Source organism: Saimiri boliviensis, chromosome 17 (genome assembly GCF_048565385.1).
Source record: "Saimiri boliviensis isolate mSaiBol1 chromosome 17, mSaiBol1.pri, whole genome shotgun sequence".
Lineage (NCBI taxonomy): Eukaryota > Metazoa > Chordata > Mammalia > Primates > Cebidae > Saimiri > Saimiri boliviensis.
The window spans coordinates 51,236,941-51,257,035 of NC_133465.1; the positions used below are offsets into that span (position 1 = coordinate 51,236,941).

At 36.9% G+C, this 20,095-nt stretch overlaps 1 protein-coding gene across 1 annotated transcript in view; it reads right to left on the reverse strand.

Moving 5' to 3' along the window:
* NSF (N-ethylmaleimide sensitive factor, vesicle fusing ATPase) overlaps positions 1-20,095 on the reverse strand; it is a 150,573-nt gene that overhangs the window by 60,324 nt on the left and 70,154 nt on the right. The window contains 3 exon segments of the mRNA XM_039477051.2: positions 248-435; positions 994-1,068; positions 1,681-1,846. Of these exon segments, the coding sequence (XP_039332985.1) occupies positions 248-435; positions 994-1,068; positions 1,681-1,846 (429 nt within the window).

The window sequence follows — 20,095 nt, forward strand, 5'->3', positions numbered from 1 at the left end:
ACTTCACGTGTCTGTGTCAGATGGTGACAACCTAAGGCAGGTGACTCAGTGGCTGCTATAGGGTGGATGCAAACATTGTCTTCCTTCCTGCTACTCCAAAGACTTAGCAGTTGACAATTAATTCTTATTCCTCTTACCGTCTCTTCTCCACCAAAAGTCAGCACTGCCCTACCCCTTGATATGCTTGAAAGGAAAGAGAAAGAATACTGGCATAATGTTTATCATCTGTTTAGCTGATTTTCCTGACCTTTATGTGTCTATTCATTGCGGTGGACTGGGCTGCTCGCACCAGACCCTCCAGTTCAGCTCCACTGAAATTCTTGGTCTCCATGGCCAATTCTTTAATGTCGACGTCAGCAGAGAGTAACTGATGCCCTCTCATTCTTGCTGTGTGGATGTGAAGAATCTGTAGTCGGCCTTTCTCATCTGGCAAGCCTGATGAAATTAAAAATAAAATAGGCATTTTCCTAGTCTTGAAAGCACCATCAGATATTATTATTATTATTATTACTACTATTTTGAGACAGAGTCTTGCTCTGTCTCCCAGGCTGGAGCACAGTGGCATGATCTCAGCTCACTTTAACCTCTGCCTCCCAGGTTCAAGCGGTTCAAGCAATTCTCCTGCCTCAGCCTTCCCAGTAGTTGGCATTACAGGTGTGCGCCACCACACCTGGCTAATTTTTTTTTGGATTTTTAGTGGAGATGGGGTTTCACCATGTTGGCCAGGTTGGTCTTGAACTCCCGACCTCAAGTGATCCGCTTGCCTCGGCCTTCCAAAGTGCTGGTATTATAGGTGTGAGCCACTGCACCCAGCCCAGAGATTATTATAATCGTAATGTTTTTCTTGTAGGTACTCCAGCATGTAAACATCTACTTGTCATGATATAAACCTTTTCTAAAAAAAAACTAAGTCATATGACATTGTTCCTGTTAATGAACTTTAAATGCCTCCACTCCCCCACCGCACACCCAATCAGTGACAGATCTCCTTACCTATTTCCATTTTAACTTCCAGTCTTCCAGGTCTAAGAAGAGCCTCATCTATCAGGTCTGGTCTGTTGGTCATTCCTGAAAACAGATGTTAAAACAAAACAACAAATAATCAGAGTTCAAAAATAAAATAAAATGTCCTTTTAGCATATGTAAGAATAGTAATTTCCCTAACAAGCTAAGGAAACTTTGCTTTGTATTTCACTATGTATGAGCCAAAGGAATGTAAATGTAATGAAGACTTCCAATATTAAAAAAAAAAAATTAAGGTTCAAAGGGTAAATAATCTGTCAAAGTGATAGAGGCAAAGTGACACAATCTCTCTGACTCTAAAGTTCCTTCTCTTTTTTATAGGCCAGTGGTTTTCAAAGTTCATAAAGCAGCAGGGTGTTCCCCCCAGTACCCCACACACAGAATTCATCTTCAGAAGCAGCTCAGTACATAAAACAGCTAAAAGAGGAAGTTATAATGGTGATATAGGATCTGAAACACACTCCCTGGCCCTCACTGACCCTGAAAGCACCCCTGAGGACCCTTGAAGGTCTGCAAGACCCAGTTTGAAAACCATTGCATTCCAGTTTCATGTGTATTTTTCATCTGTGGGTGAGCTATAAGCCTACACGCATCTTAATTCAGAACCTAGGGCTAATGTTTTTGAAAGAATACTACTTTTTTAAAAAGCAGACATACCAATGACTAGGATGTTGTTCAGCTGCTCCACACCATCGATTTTGGACAGCAACTGGTTGACGACAGTGTCATGAACTCCCGTGCTGCCAGCCATGCTCCCTCTCTGCTTGCAGATGGCATCAATTTCATCAAAGATGATGATGTGCAAACCACTGTTAGCACCAAGCTATTAAGGGAAGAAATTAAAGATCATAATTTGAATGCCTTATTAAACAAACTAATCAGAAAAGCAAAACAAAGCTTTCAACAGATTGACTTCGCTTCATTTTGACTAATGTCGAAAGTGCAATCCTGGTGGTTGTCCTCTCAAAGGTGTTGGAACTGCATTCTCAGAGTTCTGGGAACTGAAAACTCATTCTAGAACCTCATATTTAATATCTATAAAACAAAAATATACCTTATATACTGATACATAGTGTGTGTGTATAGAGAGAAAGTAAATAGTCCATCAAATAATTTATATACATTTCTTATCTCACTATTTGAAAGAACTCCTACATTTGTCAGATATTTTTATTCAGTCAGTCGGTCAGTGGCAACACCCTCCCATTTCCCAGAGTTTTGGTGAGAAGATCATCTCAGAAGCAGTAGGTTTAATGTTTGTTTTGTTATATTATGTAACTAAAGGTTAACTCCACCTACACGTTGCCTGGGAATTGGACAAATGAGAGAAGAAACTCAACATGATTCACATGTACTTATATCACATGAAAACACATTACTTCTTCCTAGCAGTAAAGTGAGAACAGAGGCAGTTTATAAAAAGAACATGGTTAACGGGGTGCTGTTTCTTCTGCATAATGATTTCTGTCTTAATTTACTGGACACAGAACCACCACCAAAAGAAATTAGTTTGTAACTTTTGAAATTTTAACAGATATGAATACTTCTGATGCTACAAATTCATTAGGTTAATTTAACATGTACCTCCTAAAATTTATATTTAAGTAATTTAGTCTTCTATCAGAGAATAAGGTGAACTCTAGAAATTTTCTTTTTATTTTATAAACAAAAAACGTGGCTTGGCGCAGTGGCTCATGCTGGTAATTCCAGTATTTTGGGAGGGAGAGGTGGGTGGATCACTTGAGGTCAGGAGGTCGAGACCGGCCTGGCAAACATGGTGAAACCCTGTCTGTACTAAAAGTACAAAAATTAGTTGGGTATGGTGGCAGGTGCCTGTAATCCCAGCTACTTGGGAGGCTGAGGCAGAAGAATCGCCTAAACCTGTGAGGCTGAGGTTGCAGTGAGCTGAGATTGCACCACTGCACTCCAGCCTAGGCAACAGAGTGAGACTCTGTTTCAAAAACAAACAAACAAAAACATATTAGGAATTAACAAAACTGGTGAAAAATGAACATAACCTAAATATGACAACATATGGATAATAAAAATTAAATGAGCATAATGAGACTGAGGATTAAGTATGGTTAGTATCTATGAAATCTCTGATAAGAATATAATCTTTTTTTTTTTTTTTTTTTTGAGATGAAGCCTGGCTCTGCTGCCCAGGGTGGAGTGCAATGGCACAATCTCAGCTTACTACAACCTCCACCTCCTGGGTTCAAGCAATCATCCTGTCTCAGCCTTCTGAGTAGCTGGGATTACAGGCATATGCCACCACACTTGCCTAATTTTTGTATTTTTAGTACAGACGGAGTTTTGCCATGTTGGCCAGGCTGGTCTCAAACTCCTGAACTCAGGTGATCCATCCAGCTCGGCCTCCCAAAGTGCTGGGATTACAGGCATGAGCCACCATGCCTGGCCTAATCTTTGTTTTAATAAGAGAATTTTTAAAAAACTTTTTATAAGAGTAGATGTGTTAACAGAGCAAAAGTTGTAAAACAAACAGAAATAAAGTTTAAAAATAAAGTTGGGCAGAGTGGTATGTGCCTATAGTCCCAGCTACTCCAGAGGCTGAGGCTGGAGGATTGCTTGAGCCCAGGAGTTTGAGTCCAGCCTGGGCAACATGGTGAGAGCCAATTACCAAAAAATAAATAAAAATATACAACATTTGCCATGGCTTGTGCCTGTAATCCTAGCTACTTGGAAGGCTGAGGTGGGAATATCATTTGAGGCCAGGAGTTCAAGACCAGACTGGGTCATATAACAACATCCCATCAATGAAGACCAAAACAACAACAAACAAATGACATTACATCACTTAAAGGTAAGTGCTGTTAACAGTCCATGAATTTCTGTATTTTAACTGAATATTGAAAACTTACTATACCTTGTAGTCTCTTGAATATTATTCTTTGAAAACAATTTTCAATGGTTATTTTTGTTTCCAATTGCAAAATCTATAATTATAGAAAATGTGGGAAAACAGCAAAAAATAAAGAAATCACAATCATCTAAAACTCAGCCAAAATGGAGCTATATAATACCTTGCATCCTGTTTTTCAGTCCAGGTATTATCTTAAACCCTCTCCCATGCCTATATGATTTTTTAATAGCACTATAATATTCAATAATATGAATGGTTTCACAGTTCAACTCTCCTACTCCATATTAATTCCTTACTGTTAGATATTTAATTATTTCTAAGTTTTTAGTATTATATATGTTGCTCCAATAAACTTTTCTTTTCTCATGCTTTGTAGAGACAGGACCTCACTCTGTTGCCCAGGCTGGAGTACAGTGGTGCGATCAAGGCTCACTGCAGCCTCAAACTCTTAGGCTCGAGAAATCCCCCACCTCAGCCTCCTGAGGGGCTGGGACTACAGATGCATGCCACCACGCCTGGTAAATATTTTATTTTTTTGGTAGAGATGAGATTTTGCCATGTTGTCCAGGCTAGTCTTGAACTCTGGGACTCAAGTGATCATCCTGCCTCAACCTCCCAAAGTGCTGGGATTACAAATGTGAGTACCTGGGGATTACATTGTAAGTACCTGGCTTACAATGAACATTTTTATACTTAAATTCCTGACAATATAGATGATTACTTGCTAAAGGCAAATTGTTAGGTTAAAAGGTGTGCTAGGTATTTTAAGGTCCTTGAAATAGGAAACACTTAAAAAGTGGAAACACTTTTCCAGAAAGGTTTTTATCAATCTTTAACCCCAGCACAATATATGACAGTGCCTATCTTGGTATAGTCTCACAAGTAATGAATATTAGAAACACTTTAAAAGTAGTTCTCAATTTGATAGACGGACAATGGTAACTTTCCATTTTTTTTTTTTTTTTTTTTAGACGGAGTTTTGCTCTTGTTACCCAGGCTGGAGTGCAATGGCGCGATCTCAGCTCACCGCAACCTCCGCCTCCTGGGTTCAGGCAATTCTCCTGCTTCAGCCTCCCGAGTAGCTGGGACTACAGGCACGCACTGCCATGCCCAGCTAATTTTTGTATTTTTAGTAGAGACGGGCTTTTCACCATGTTGACTAGGATGGTCTCGATCTCTTGACCTCGTGATCCACCTGCCTTGGCCTCCCAAAGTGCTGGGATTACAGGCTTGGGCCACCGCGCCCAGCCCTTTCTGTTGTTTTTAAATCACATTTATCTAATTACTGAAGAGGCTGGTGCTGTTAAAAAATCATGTTTTTAACCACCGGTAATTTTATTCTTATTATTTGATATGTCTTCTGTACCCTTTTCTGTGGAAATTCAGGAGCTTTTCCTATTGATTTATTTATACATTAGGGGATTATACTTGTAAATACTTTATCCTAGTTTGCCATTTGTCATATATATATACACACATACATATATACATACATGCACATACATACACACACACACACACACATTTTTTGGATGGAGTCTCACTCTTGCCCAGGCTGGAGTGCAGTGGCGGGATTTGGCTCACTGCAACCTCCGCCTCCCAGGTTCAAGTGATTCTCGTACCTCAGCCTCCCATGTCTGGGATTACAGATGTGCACCACCATATATGGCTAATTTTGTATTTTTAGTAGAGATGGGGTTTCACCATGTTGGCCAGGCTGGTCTCAAACTCCCAACATCAGGTGATCTGCCCACTTCAGCCTCCCAAAGTGCTGGGATTACAGGCATGAGCTGCCATGCCCAGCCTATTTATGGTATATATTTGATAAGTGAAAGGGATTTTTTGTTTCTACTAAACAGCCGGCATCAATTTTTATTTTTATAATATTTTCATTACTTTTATCCTTAAAACTGTTCCCCATTATAGATGCAAATGGTCACCCATTTTCTTCTCTTAAATTTTTGCTTTACATATAATTCTTTATCTGGTGTTTTATTTTTGTGTACAAGTGAAGTGAGAAGCCAACTAATTCTTCTTCAAATAACCGACCTGGCTTCGCTGACTAAGTAATCCCTCCTTTTGGCCAGGTGCAGTGGCTCATGCCTATAACCCCAGAGCTTTTGGAGGTCAATGTGGGTGGATCACGAAGTTAGGAGTTCGAGACCAGCCTGGCCAATATAGTGACAGTGAAACCTCATCTCTACTAAAAATACAAAAAAATTAGCTGGGTGTGGTGGCAGGCGCCTGTAATCCCAACTACTCGGGAGGCTGAGGAAGCAGAATCACTTGAACCTGGGTAGAGGTTGCTGTGAGCTGAGATCCCACTACTGCACTCCAGCCCAGGTGACAGCGAGATACTCTGTCAAAATAAAAAAAAGAAAAAAATCCCTTCTTTCTTTGTTTACTGAGCTGCCATCTCTACCAGGCTTTGAACTCTGATGTATGCTAGGTTATTACCAGCCTGTCTACTCTGTTCACTGAATTCATAGATGTTTTTATCTCTGTAACTTTACAGTAGTATATTGAAGAAGCTCTTCTCTATACCTTCTTCTTTTTTAAAACTATCTTGGCTATTTCCAACCATGTCTACTTCCAAATGAACATCAGAATCATTTTATCAGAGGGGGAAAAACCTCCACCAATTAAACAAATAAGAAAGAAACAGACTAAAACCCAAGCTCTGATTAAAATTAGGTCAAATATCTAAGTTTAGGAAATTCTAACATCTTTATGGCATATTGGGTTTTTCAGAAGAACAATGTCTCTCAAATTATATAACACTTTTATGTATCTCAGTAAAGCTTTAAAATTTTCTTTTTCTTTTGAGAGATAAGGTCTCACTTTGCTGCCCAGGCTGGTCCTGAACTACTAGGCTTAAGTGATCCTCCCAACTTGGCCCCCCAAAGTGCTAGGATTACAGGTGTGAGCCACTGCTCCCAGCTTCCCAATAATGTTTTATAGTTTTTGTTGTATAAATTCCTTCATTCCTTCATAAAGATTCCTAGCTGTTTTTGTATCACAGTTGTGATGGGATTTTTCTATTATATTTCAGAAACAATATGGAAGTATGAAGGAAATATATTTTTATATATTTATTTTTATCTAGCCACTTTACTCTCTTATTTATAATATCTAAGTTTTAAAACCAAATCTGATTCTTTTGAATTTCCTAGGTAAATAATCATATCACCTACAAACACAACGTGTATCCTCCTTACTAACAGTTATTCCTGCTTTTGGGTATGAGAAGCTGTATAAAAACAAAGACATATAAAAGGGGAAAAAAGAGTCTAATAGCTAAGAACTCAGAAGCATGGGGTTCACCTGAACAGAAGGCCCAGAGGCAGTCAAGGACCTATTGAAGGGATAATAAAATGTACCTAATGTGAGAAACAGAAGTTAGAGTCCCATTATGACAAACCAAAATCTAGAATGAGGCCTTTCTACTGAAACAGAGGACATCAGTAAATGACCTGCAAAAGCAGAATGCTCTTTATATAAAATGATTTTATTTTTGGCTTTAGGATGAAAAGAAGTATGCAGTTGAAAGGTCAGTGAGAAGCAAACAATGGTACATAAATGAAGCAAGCAGACTCTAAACAGATGAGAATTTTGGTAATGATCAATTAGCAAATGCTAGATTTGATTACTGTCTGCATGTGGGGCAGGAGAGTGACAGTGAAGAAAAGAAATTATCCTGCAGTATGATAAGGAAGCTGCAGAAGGGAAAGATGCAAGGGAATTTTTGTTTGTTTGTTTCTAGCACGATAAGATTAAAGTATTAACAAGACATCTAATTGTAAAGGCCTCCAGAGAACAAGATATACACAACTGAATAAAAGAGGACAGCAAGATGTATCTGAATGTCTTCTGCAAATAGTAAAGAATAGTCGAATAGCAAACCAGATTCCATAAGAAGATGGATCATATAACAAAGCTGGAGGAATATAAAAGCAGGACTGATTTTGGGCTACAAAAGCAGGAGACACCTATAGTAATCTGAAGAAAAGGGGGAATAAAGAAATGACAAAGATGAAAGATGAAATGTTACATCAGATGTAGGAAGAAAGAGTTTCAAAAATGGCCTGAAGGAAATTCAACTGGCTCAAAACCAAACCTTAAATATATAAAGTATTTTTAAATCAAAAAAATAGATAAAATGCTGTATGACCTAAAAATTCCACTACTTAGTTTATGCTCATAATTGCCCAAACTAGAAAACAATCAAATGGCCTTCAATGGGTCAACAAATAAACTAATGATAGTACACCTACACAATGGAGTACCATTCAACAACAAAAAGGACGTCTGACACATGCAACGATTTGGATGAATCTCAAAGGCATTATGCTGAAGACGGCCAGTCCCAAAAGGTTATATACTGTATGACCCCATTTATATGACATTCTTGAAAAGCTAAAACTACAGGGATGGAGACACATAGGTAGTTACCACAGTTACTAGAAAAAGAGGGTGACCATTAAGGGACAGCATGAATTTTTTGGGGTGATGCAAATGTTCTGTATCCTGAGTTTTACAGGGGTTCCATGAATCTATACATGTATAAAATCTCATAAAACTATACACACAAAGAGAAAAATTCATTTTACTGCATAAGCCAGATAAAATAATTTATAATAAATTCTATTCTTTAATGCAATTGTATGTAGGATGACAGATGTCCATCAAAGTTTCTAAAGTTTCACTAGGTTTTATTTTTGTTCCTAAACAAAATAAACTTACTTTATTAAATAAACATTACTTACAAATTGTTCTTTTATATCTTAAAACCTAATTTCAAATTTGAGGAAAAAACTTCATTTTTCTGTATCATTGCATTTACTGAATAGGTATCTAATGATAAATGATAACTTTCTTCTTAAAAAAAATTCAGTATCAAAAACTGTTCATCTTTCCATCTGGAGAAGAAACTGGGAATGAGGAATGCGAACCACAATCTTAACTTTGCCAAAGTACTTCTATATAACAGAATATTAATTCCTGCCGTCTTCAGTGTAAAAAAAGGATACTCCTGTTTGTAACTGAAAAACTGTGAGATTTTACATTAATTTTAAAAGATTTTTTTCTTCAAGGTTGTCTGTGCAATATAGCATGAAACAAAAAGCTGCTATAATGTATGAGCTTTACCAATAATGTGCCTTATGTTGCTGATAGAATCATGATTTCCTTCTCAGCCCAAGCTGAAAGATCATATATGTGGACAGGGACAAAGACAATATGAACACTGTTTGATTAAATGATCATGGGGCAATCTGTCCGAAACATAATTCAGTACAATTCTGACCTTTTCAGAACCTTACTAATCTTGTTACCTGTCATCAGGTCCCTTCCCCCAGTCTAGTCAGTACAATAACATCAATTTTTACATTGTGTGTTACTTAAATAAAGGCAAGTTCTTATTGCAATAAATTAGGAATTGGGTAAAGAAGATGTCAAGATTAATGTTCACAGACTAATATAGCTGATTCATCAATAAGTCCTTTACCAAAAATTTAAATTTCCACAACCACAATCCTCTTCAATTCATTGGCTTCTAGCTCTGTTTTTAACATCTGCAAAGTCTTTCTCCATAGAAACAGAGCTGATGCTGTTGAGCCCTGGCAACAGCTTTTGAAAGCGGCTGTTCTATATTTAACTAGTTTGACCTATATGCAAGTGTTCATCTCTGGCAGCATGGACTGTCCAAATTTACACAGGCAATGCTTTTCTTTATTAAGTAATACACATATATCCTTCACGGGGTCATTAGCCAAGTACATCAAGCCATTTCTGGATGTGAGAAAGGTGTAATTGAAAAGGCTGGCTATAATTAATATCAATTCAGAAATTCTTTGCCAACTCAATTTTATCATCAGTAGTTTAATATTTAAACTGCTTGCCAGTTTAAAAACAGCACCAAAGTTGCCTATGTAGCCATGTGGTAACTATCACAACAGAGATTTTATAAAATGCTTCTTCATACAGCATTTTAACTCACTTCTGCCTACTGTTTAATCCTCGGTATGTCATTAGGGTCCGTTAGACACAATCTCAGTTTCTGAGTTTCTGTTTTGAGCGGTATTATTTATAAAAATTGATATCTTATTACTGTCTTCCTTTTTACAAGTCTTCCAAAGAGCAAAAAAGCAAAAAACCCAAAAAACAAAAAACTACCACCACAAAAAAAAACCATGGTATTTAAAAAAACAGAATAAAACTCACTGTATCTTACAATTACCATTTAGATCTATTAGATCTTTTTATAAATCTAAGAAACATTATGCTATTTCACTATACTAGAAATTACATCATTACTCATCAATTATTCTCAACTATGCTTAAAAAGGATTAAAATAAGAAAATAGAAGAATGACGTCTTTGTCCATGTCTATGTCCTGAATGGTATTGTCTAGGTTTTCTTCTAGGGGTTTTATGGTTTTAGGTCTTATGTTTAAGTCTTTAACCCATCTTGAGTTAATGTTTGTATAAGGTGTAAGGAAGGGGTCCAGTTTCAGTTTTCTGCATAGCCAACTTTCCCAACAACATTTATTAAATAGGGAATCCTTTCCCCATTGCTTGTTTTTGTCAGGTTTGTCAAAGATTAGATGGCTGTAGATGTGTGGCGTTATTTCTGAGGCCTCTGTTCTGTTCCATTGGTCTATATATCTGTTTTGGTACAAGTACCATGCTGTTTTGACAGTGTGGCAATTCCACAAGGATCTAGAACCAGAAATAACATTTGACCCAGCAATGCCATTACTGGCTATGTATCCAAAAGATTATAAATCATTCTACTATAAAGATGGATGCACACATACATTATTGTTGCAGTGTTCACAACAGCAAAGACTTGTAACCAACCCAAATGCCCATCAATGATAGACTGGATAAAGAAAACCTGGCACATATACACCATGGAATACTATGCAGCCATAAAAAAGGATGAGTTCATGCCCTTTGCAGGGACATGGATGAAGCTGGAAACCATCATTCTCAGCAAACTAACACAGGAACAGAAAACCAAACACTGAACGTTCTCCCTCATAAATGGGTCTTGAACAATGAGAACAAATGGTCATGAGGGGAACATCACACACTGGGGCCTGTTGGAGGGTGGGGGGCTAAGGTAGGGACAGCATTAGGAGAAATACCTAATGTACATGACGAGTTGATGAGTGCAGCAAACCACCATGGCACGTGTATACCGACATAACAAACATGCACATTCTGCACATGTATCCCAGAACTTAAAGTATAATTTTAAAAAATGATGAAATTACTTAGAAGAATGATGTAACAGTGAAACAAATATCACAAACATTATTCTTCAGTTTTCTTACTGTATTGTGCAAGGTACTGTGTTATCTTTCAAGAAGGCATAAAAGAAGTCTGGTAATAACACCTTTGTGGCCTGTTTCTAGGTTTTATTAAATACAGTTAAGAATGAACATTTTTAAGTCTTGGCCAGAATGATGAAGAAAATGTGAAGGAACTATTTTACAATTATTAGATGAGTCAGAAGTTGAATGTTAAGAATGAGATAGCAGCACTTAAGACTCTAATAAAGATGCTGAAATGGATGATTAAATCTCAGTCTATGTGTCTTCAGATGATGATGCCCTACATACATTTTCTCAAACTCAAGAATCAATGAATAAATAACATACTTTTAATCTAAGAACAAAGAAAAATACAGCATTTTCATTCAGTTACTTATTCAATAGAAAGTCTTCATTGTACGATATTTTGTGACAAGAAACAAGGCCATTCCATTTTGCTAAAAAGACACATGACAGTATTCTTTCATCTTTTATTTCATTTGTGCACCAAAAGTTTCTTGGTCTAGTTTAAAAGTAGACAGATGCTGAAGGCAGGTATTACAGAGAGGTAGTCAGGAGAAATAGATGAAGTAGACATTAAAAAATTGGATTGACCATAAAAAACTGAATTGATCATTCTGAAAGGTATCTATGAATCTGAAATTAAAAATGTTTTGCAATTGTGGAACATGATAGTCACCCTCTCTTCAAGAAAATTATGAGCTAAAGATCTCAAAAAAATTCTTAAAGCATGATGTTTTGATAATGTTAAGTACAAGAAGAACTAGAAGTAACAATAATTTCGAAGCCATCAGAGATGTATTTGAAACTTAGAACCAGTATTTCTAAGTTCATGCAGGACAGCTGATGAACAGTTAGTTGCATTCAGAGGCTCCTGCCCATTTGGGGTATACAGGTTGAGTATCCCTAATCCAAAAATTCAAAATCCAAAATGTTCCAAAATCTGAAAGGTGCACCACACAATTTATTCAGCATCCCCCAGGAGGTTACTGTATGGTAATCTTTTAATCAAAACATAACATCAGCTGGGCATGGTAGCTTATACCTGTCATCTCAGCACTTTGGGAGGCTGAAGCAGGAGGATCGCTTGAGCCCAGGAGTTTGAGACTAGCCTGGGTAACATAGGGAGACCCTGTCTCTACAAAAAAAATTTTAAAAATTAGCCATGTGTGGTGGCACACACCTGTAGTTCCAGCTACTCAGGAGGCTGAAGTAGGAGGATGGCTTGGGCCCAGGAATTGAGGCTGCAGTGAGCCACGATGGTGCCACTGCACTTCGGCTGGGCAATGAAGTGAGACCCTGTCTCAAAAAACAAACCAAACCAAAACAAAAAACCCCCACAACATCATAGATGGTGACTGAAACTGCTGCTGTTTGGTGTTGCTATTGTTTAACGGCTGATCCAGGTATTCTGGTAATGCCACTGTGCTGCTTAGTTACCCTAAACTATTTTTCCCTGTATTAATGGTGTGTCATATTTTTTTCTGTTAAGTACTTGTGTCCCAATATGTGTAAGAAAACAATTGCTTATCAGGTATATAAACTGACAGTCAGAAACAATGGTGATGCTAACCAACAACAGACTATTCACATCTAGTGGCTGAGACAGTGACACTTTAGCCTTCTGATGGTTCAATGTACACAGACTTTGTTTCAGTAACAAAATTTAAAATACTGTACAGAATTACCTTCAGGCTTGTGTGTACCATGTGTATACGAAACACAGTAGGTTTCATGTTTAGACCTGAGTCCCAACACCAAGATATCTCATTTTGTATATGCAAATATTTCAAAAACCAAAATCCGAAACACTTCAAAACCAGGAAAACGGAATAAAAATTTGATTTGCAATAAGTTCTTGTTTTAAATTTTAATAGTTGTTTATTATCTCTTTATTCTTGTGTTTTGTAAATTATTTGGAGAATAACCTAAAATAATTTTTAAAAGGAGTTTCTTCAACCTAGATAGTAAATTGTGATGACTTTTTTTCTTGGTATACTGCAGGTTAAAAAGATACATGAAGCAGAAACAATTTGAGTATTAGGAATGAACTGCAAAACTGAATTGGTTCTGGGACTTTCTGAAGAGTTTAGTTACTGGACTTGCACCAACCCACCAAGACCCACACCTGCTAGAACAAATGAGACGGATCTAGCTGAACAAGAACTTAATGAAATGCTGGAAAGCAGGAAAGGAAGCCACCTTGTATAAAACTGAAACAATTAAGGACCCAACAAGCAGACTTAAACCATTGCGAGGATTGCTATAAAGGGAATATTTAGTATTATTTTACCCTCAACAAAAATTTTAAAAGGCAGGAAATGGCAGGATAAATTTAGTAGAGCTTAATAGATTTTTTAAAAAGATGAGCTGTTATATTTCTGAGTGTTATGCATGTCGATCCATGTAAATCTATTATTCATTTTATTTTTTTGAGACAGTGTCTCACTTTGTTGCCCAAGCTGGAGTGCAGTGGCACTATCACAGCTCACTGCAGCCTTGACCTCCCAGGCTCAAGTGACCCTCCCACCTCAGCTCCCAAGTAGCTGGGACCACAGGCATGTGCCACCATGCCTGGCTATTTTTAAAATTTTATTTCTGTAGAGGTGGGGTCTCACTATGCTGCCCAGGCTGGTCTTCAACTCCTGGGCTCAACAGATCCTCTGCCTCGGCCTTCTGAAGTGCTGGGATTACAGGTGTGGGCCACTGCACTTAGCACATTCATTTTAATATCTGTATGATATTCCATTTCCTACTAAGGAAGAGTAGAGATGTTTCTTTTTCCCTCTATTATAAATAGCATGGCAATCAATATTCTGGTACATGTCATGCTGTTTATCATAGGTAGTAGTCTTGAAGTAGAACTCATGGGTCATGGGGCTTGTGCATCTTCATTTTGGTAAGATGTCAAATTTATCTGTAAGATACTACTCACTTGGTATATTCTTCTAGTTTATACTCCAGCTGCAACATATATGAGACCCTGTTTCTCCATAACGTCACAAATTCTTAGTTTTATCAGTTGTTGTAAATTTTACTGGGTTAAGAAATAATCCCTCTTTTATTATACATTTTCCTGAATATCTTTTCATTTGCTTTTGTTCAATTGGGTTCTTTCCCTGAGAACTACATGTTCAAATCCTCTGACAGTTTTTTTTTTTTTTAATTGTGGTGTTTGCATTTTTCTTATTATACAAGAGTTTTCATAGAGAATTTATCATAGAGGATGTCAATCATTTATAGATTATATACATTGCAAATATCTTCTCCCAATTCAAGGCATTTGTATTTAGTGTAATTCATCATAATAATTTTCTTGATATTAATGGAGCCAAATTAACACTTCTAATGAATTTACTTTCTGTATCAATTCTTCCCTAGCCTCAAACCTTAAAACATTTTTGCCTGTTTTTCTTCTAAATAAGTTTTCTTTCTTGTTTTTTATTTTTGGTAAATCCATTTGCAATTTTGTGTGCTGTGAAGAAGAAACTGCATTTTATCTTCTTCTAAACAGGTAGCCAATTATCTCAGCTCCATTTATGGCACAGTCAGCCCATTATTCTCCTCTGATCTGTATCATCACCTGTCATAAAGCGGGTTCTTCCTTCCTGTGTTCTATTGTTTCCTTGGTCTGTTTTTGCATGAATATATAAAACCGTTTCAATTACTATAGCTTTCTAGTAAGTCTTGATATGTGATAAAAGTAAATCATTAGTCTTCAAAATTTTCATGGCTCTTCAAGCCTCAAAAAAAATTAGAATCAAGTTGTCAAATGCCAAAAAATTCCTATTAGGCTTCACTGGAAATACACTCAACTTATAGATCAAGATGGGCAGAACTGTTGTTGTTATGACATTGTTAGTACTCCCATACATGAACATGTTATATCTTACCATTTATTAGCTCCTTAAAAAAAAGATTTTCGAAAATGTTTATAACGTCTCCTTAAAGGTCCTGTATATTTCCTGTTAGATGGAATCCTAGGCACTTTACATTCTGATTTCTGCTATAAGCGAAATTGTTTTTAAAATTACCTTTTCGGTATCATCACACTGTCTTTGAGTCTTGTTATTTCTTTCTTGCCTTCTAAAGTATTTGAGTTTCCTGTTTCTTCCCCAGCTCCTCCCTATGCTTTAGAAAAGTTTGAGCAAAACGTATAACTTTCACATGCACATTTGACTTGTTTCATGTTAACTAACATTATCATCTTCTTCTGTTTTTTTTTTTTCTTTTTTTTTTTTGGACACAGAGTTTCCCTCTTGTTGCCCAGGCTGGAGTGCAGTGGTGCAATCTCAGCTCACTGCAACTTCCACCTCCCGGGTGCAAGTGATTCTCCTACCTCAGTCTCCTGAATAGCTGGGATTATAGGTGCACGCCACCATGCCTGGCTAATTTTTGTATTTTTTTAGTAGAGACGGGGTTTCGCCATGCTGGCCAGGCTGGTCTGGACTCCCTGTCTTCTTCCTCAATAACACAAGGCTCTTACATGAATTTAATCTACTTCCCAAACATTTTGTTCCATATTTTAGTTCTGTCCTTTAAAAGTATCCATATCATTATTGTTGTTTTACACAGTGAATGCTGTTAAAATTTATTTTTAAAACTTTTTATTGCAAGATAAAATAGAGAAAAGTTCAAAAAATATGCATATATGCTTCAATGAAATGTCACAAAATCAATACCCATGTAAATCACAGTAAGAAACAGAACACTGCCAGCATCCTGGGAGCACCTCCTCACAACCCTCCCAAGCACTCCTCCCTGACCCTTCTCCATAGGTAACCACAATCTGATTTTTATAGTAATTATTCATTTTCCTTTATAGTTTTACCATCCAAGCATGCATCATTAAACACTCTACTTTAGGTGAGCTCTCTATAAATGAATCATATCGCATGTGTTCTTTTAAAATCTGGTTTCTTTTGCTCAATAATTTATTTGTGAGATTCACAACTGTACATAGCTGTAGGCTATTTATTTTCATTACTGTCTTGTATTCCATCTATGATCATTCATCCATTTACTGGATATAAAATTCTAAGTTGACAGTTATTTTCTTTCAGCTCTTTAAAAATGATTGATTGACTTTTTGTTTACATCATTTCTGTTGAGAAGACAGCTACTAGCTAGTTGTTGCTTATTTGAAGGTAATTTTCCTTTGTTCTCTAGCTGCTTTTAAGATTTTTCTCTGGTTTTTGGTTTTCAGCAGTTAAACAATGATGCCTATATATGTAGACTTCTTCAGTGTTTCTTCTGCTTGGGGTTCATATCATTTCTGCAATTTATGGACTAATGTTTTCCATCAGTTTTGGAAAGTTCTAAACCATTTTCCCTTCAAATTCTGGTTTTGATCCATCGTCTTTCTCTTGTCTTTCTGGAACTTTAAATACATGCACCAGACCTTTAAGTGGTATTTTCTATCTCTCTTACTTTCTCTTAATTCATTTAATTCTTGGTCTCTGGTTATTTTCATCTTATATCTTTCAGTACACGAATTCTCTCTTCAGATGTGTCTAACCTGCTATTTAAAGTCATTCACTTGAGTTAATTTTACTTACTGATTTTCTCAGTTCTAGAATTTACAGTTGTTTGCTTTTACAGTTTCCAGTACTCTGCCAAAAATCTTAGTCTTGTCATTTATCCCCTTGAATGTGATAAGTATAATTATTTCAAAAGTCTGTATCTGAGAATTCCAGTATCTGGAGGCTGTTTCTTTCTACCATCTTTTCTTTTTCTTGATGTTGTTTGTGTCTCTGTTTCCAGTTGCTTTTGATTTTAAGCCAGACATTGCATTTGCAAAGTAGAAATAATTTGTGACCTTACATGATATTACTTTCCCCCAGGAAGGATTTACAATTCTGCAAGATGCCTAGGGGCACTAGCAATTTAGGAACCCTCAATCTAATTTTAGGGACTGACATGATTCAAAGCTGATCTGCAGCCTCAGCGAGGGTATGTTTATTTCTGGTTAACCCTTGCTCCTATGGTGTGGCCCCTCAGGGTCCTGACTCAAAATAAGTTATGTTCATCAGGTGTCCCCTCCTCAGGGGCCATGGGCTCTAATCTCTGCCCCCATGACTCCCACTAGCCTGTCAAAAGGGCTGCTTAGCTTTTAGAAGCTTCCTACAGAACTGGCTAACATCTCGGGAGCAACACCAGGAGGACCTTTTATCTAGGCTTCCATTTTTCTTTGTTGATGCTTTCAAGCAAAACATGTTTAAATATTATGCTCAGATTTTCTGGTAGTCTTCAGTGGAAAGCACAATTCAAATGACCTAATTTCCCATTACTAGAAGTAGAACTCCCAGACATTATCTATATTTTCACCAATTTCATTGCTCATCATCGTTTCTTGAATCTACTGTTTTCTTCTGGATTCGATTTCCTTCACTCTCAGTACATCTTGCTTTACAATCTTCCAACAAGCTTCTGCAACTAGTTAATTCTATTATCCTTTGCCCAAAGAAAAAAAAGTCTTTATTTCACTCTCATTCCTGAATGAGAATTAAGCTGGGTATTAACTTTTAAGTTGACAGTTATTTTCACTTAGCTCTACGAAGATAATATTCTACTGCTTTTTGTTCACTCTTTCTGTTATGGAAAAGTTTGCTATTAACATAATGGATACGCCTTTTAAGTCATCTCCATGTCTTTCTTTTGTTATTAAGATTTTTTTCTTTGGCATTCGCCTATAACAAGTTTAGAAATAAGTTAATTTTCATTTATCCTATATGAGCTCATGTGCTACCTGAATCTGAGTACTTACATCTTTTATCAATTCTAGAAAATTCTCAGTCATTCTCTTTGTGAATAATGCCTCTACACTATTCTATTTGGACTTCTCATTTTAGCTCTGTCATTTCAACTTTCATCTTTTCCATCCCTTTGTCTCTCTGTGCTACATTCTGGGCGATTTCTTTAGATTTATTCTGCTTACCGCTTCTCTCTTCAGCTGAAATTTGTTGTCTTATATTTAACTTGGTTGCTGAGTTTTAAATTTTCATGACTACATTTTCTATTTCTTTCAGCCTAGGTTGTTGGAGCACCCCTTGGGGTTTGCTTATATCTGAAAACTTATGCTATCACTAGCCCGGGACTATTTTATTTTTTAAACATAGGGTCTTGCATTGTCACCCAGTTTGGAGTGCAATGGCACAATGATAGCTCACTGCAGCCTAGAACTCCTGGGTTCTAGTGACCCTTCCACCTTAGCCTTCCAAGTAGCTGAGACTACAGGCATGAGCCACTGCACCCAGATAATTTTTTAACTAATTTCTCAGCTTGGGGTTTCAGGCTACATAGGTAGTATATATTTATTCTAATTCTAAACCAGCATGAACAAGGATCCATGGTTTAGAATTCCCATGGGAGATTCCCCAGCTTCCATTCCAGAACCCAGAAATTTGTTAATTTCTCTGTGGTGGTGACGGGTATTTTCTAGTCCACTCTTTTCATAGACATACCACCCCTTTGAAGGTACCAGTTCCTAGTCCACACTGAAAGTGGGTTCAAGGACTCATCTTCTGTTCCCTAGTGGGTACTAAAACCCAAACTCATACATTACAAAATCAAAAGCTGCAGTCTGTATCTTACCACTCCAATTTTCTGGAGATCCATATTTCTTTCTGAAGAGCTCAAATATACATTTAAAATAATTTTACCCAGAATTTTTTTAAGTTTTGTGTTTAATTGGCACAACATTGTACATATTTAAGGGGTACAGTGTACACTCAGCATCTGAAGGTGTTTGTAAAAGGAAGGTTTTCTGGTTACCTAGTCCACTGTATTAATAGAATCAGAAATCTCATGGCATTGTTTTTAAACTTTCTGTCAATGAAAAAAATATGTTAATATTAGGATATTAATCAGAGTTCTCCAGAGAAACAGAACCAATAGAATGTTCATGTGTGTGTGTGTGTGTGTGTGTGTGCATAGTCCTTATGATAAATCTCTATGAATATGTATGTATGCATATACACACAAATATACATGTCAGCCTCCATAATTGTTTGAGCCAATTCCTTAGGATAAATCTATAATTTCAGAGGCTGACAAGTCCCAAGATCCGCAGTCAGCAACCTGGAGGCCAAGGAGAGCCAATATGTATTATTTAGTTCTAGTCCAAAGGTCTGCAAGCTTGAGACTCAGGAAGAGCTGATGTTTCAGTTTGCATCCAAACCAATGTCCCAACTCAAAGCAACCAGGCAGAGCAAATTCCCTCTTACTTGCAGGAACGTCAGCCTTTTTGTTCTGTTCAGGCCTTATACTGATTGAATGGGGAATGCCCACATTAGGGAGGGCAATCTGCTGTACTCAGTCTATCAACTCAAATGCTAATTTTATCCAGAAACATCCTCACAGACATAACCAAAATGTTTTACCTAATATGTAGGCACTTTATGTCCTAGTCAAGTTGACATGTCAAACTGACTATCACAATTAGTAAACTCTGTTTTGATTTTTAAATAATTTCATTTTTTATGAGGCCCAAATCAAGGTTTCCTTTGAGCTCTGACAACTCAATCCTGTCACTCTACAGCTGACCAAGACTCAGTGTGAAATAAGATAGCTTTCTCCACATGAATCTTATATAATTCCATAAGTCTATTTATGGATTTAATTTCCTCTTTTTCCAAAAGATAATGAGTATGAGTCTTTGGAAGCAATATGGAATAAAAGTGTCACTTGAAAATATATTCATGACCTGTTTTTGCCAAACCTCTGGCTTACACAATCACCTGCTTTTGTTTATAGGAATATGTGGGTAACAACATCTGCTCATCATGTCAGTCTCCCACAGTCCCCATGCAGTGCCATACATAAACTAGGTACTAAGTACAGTTACCTG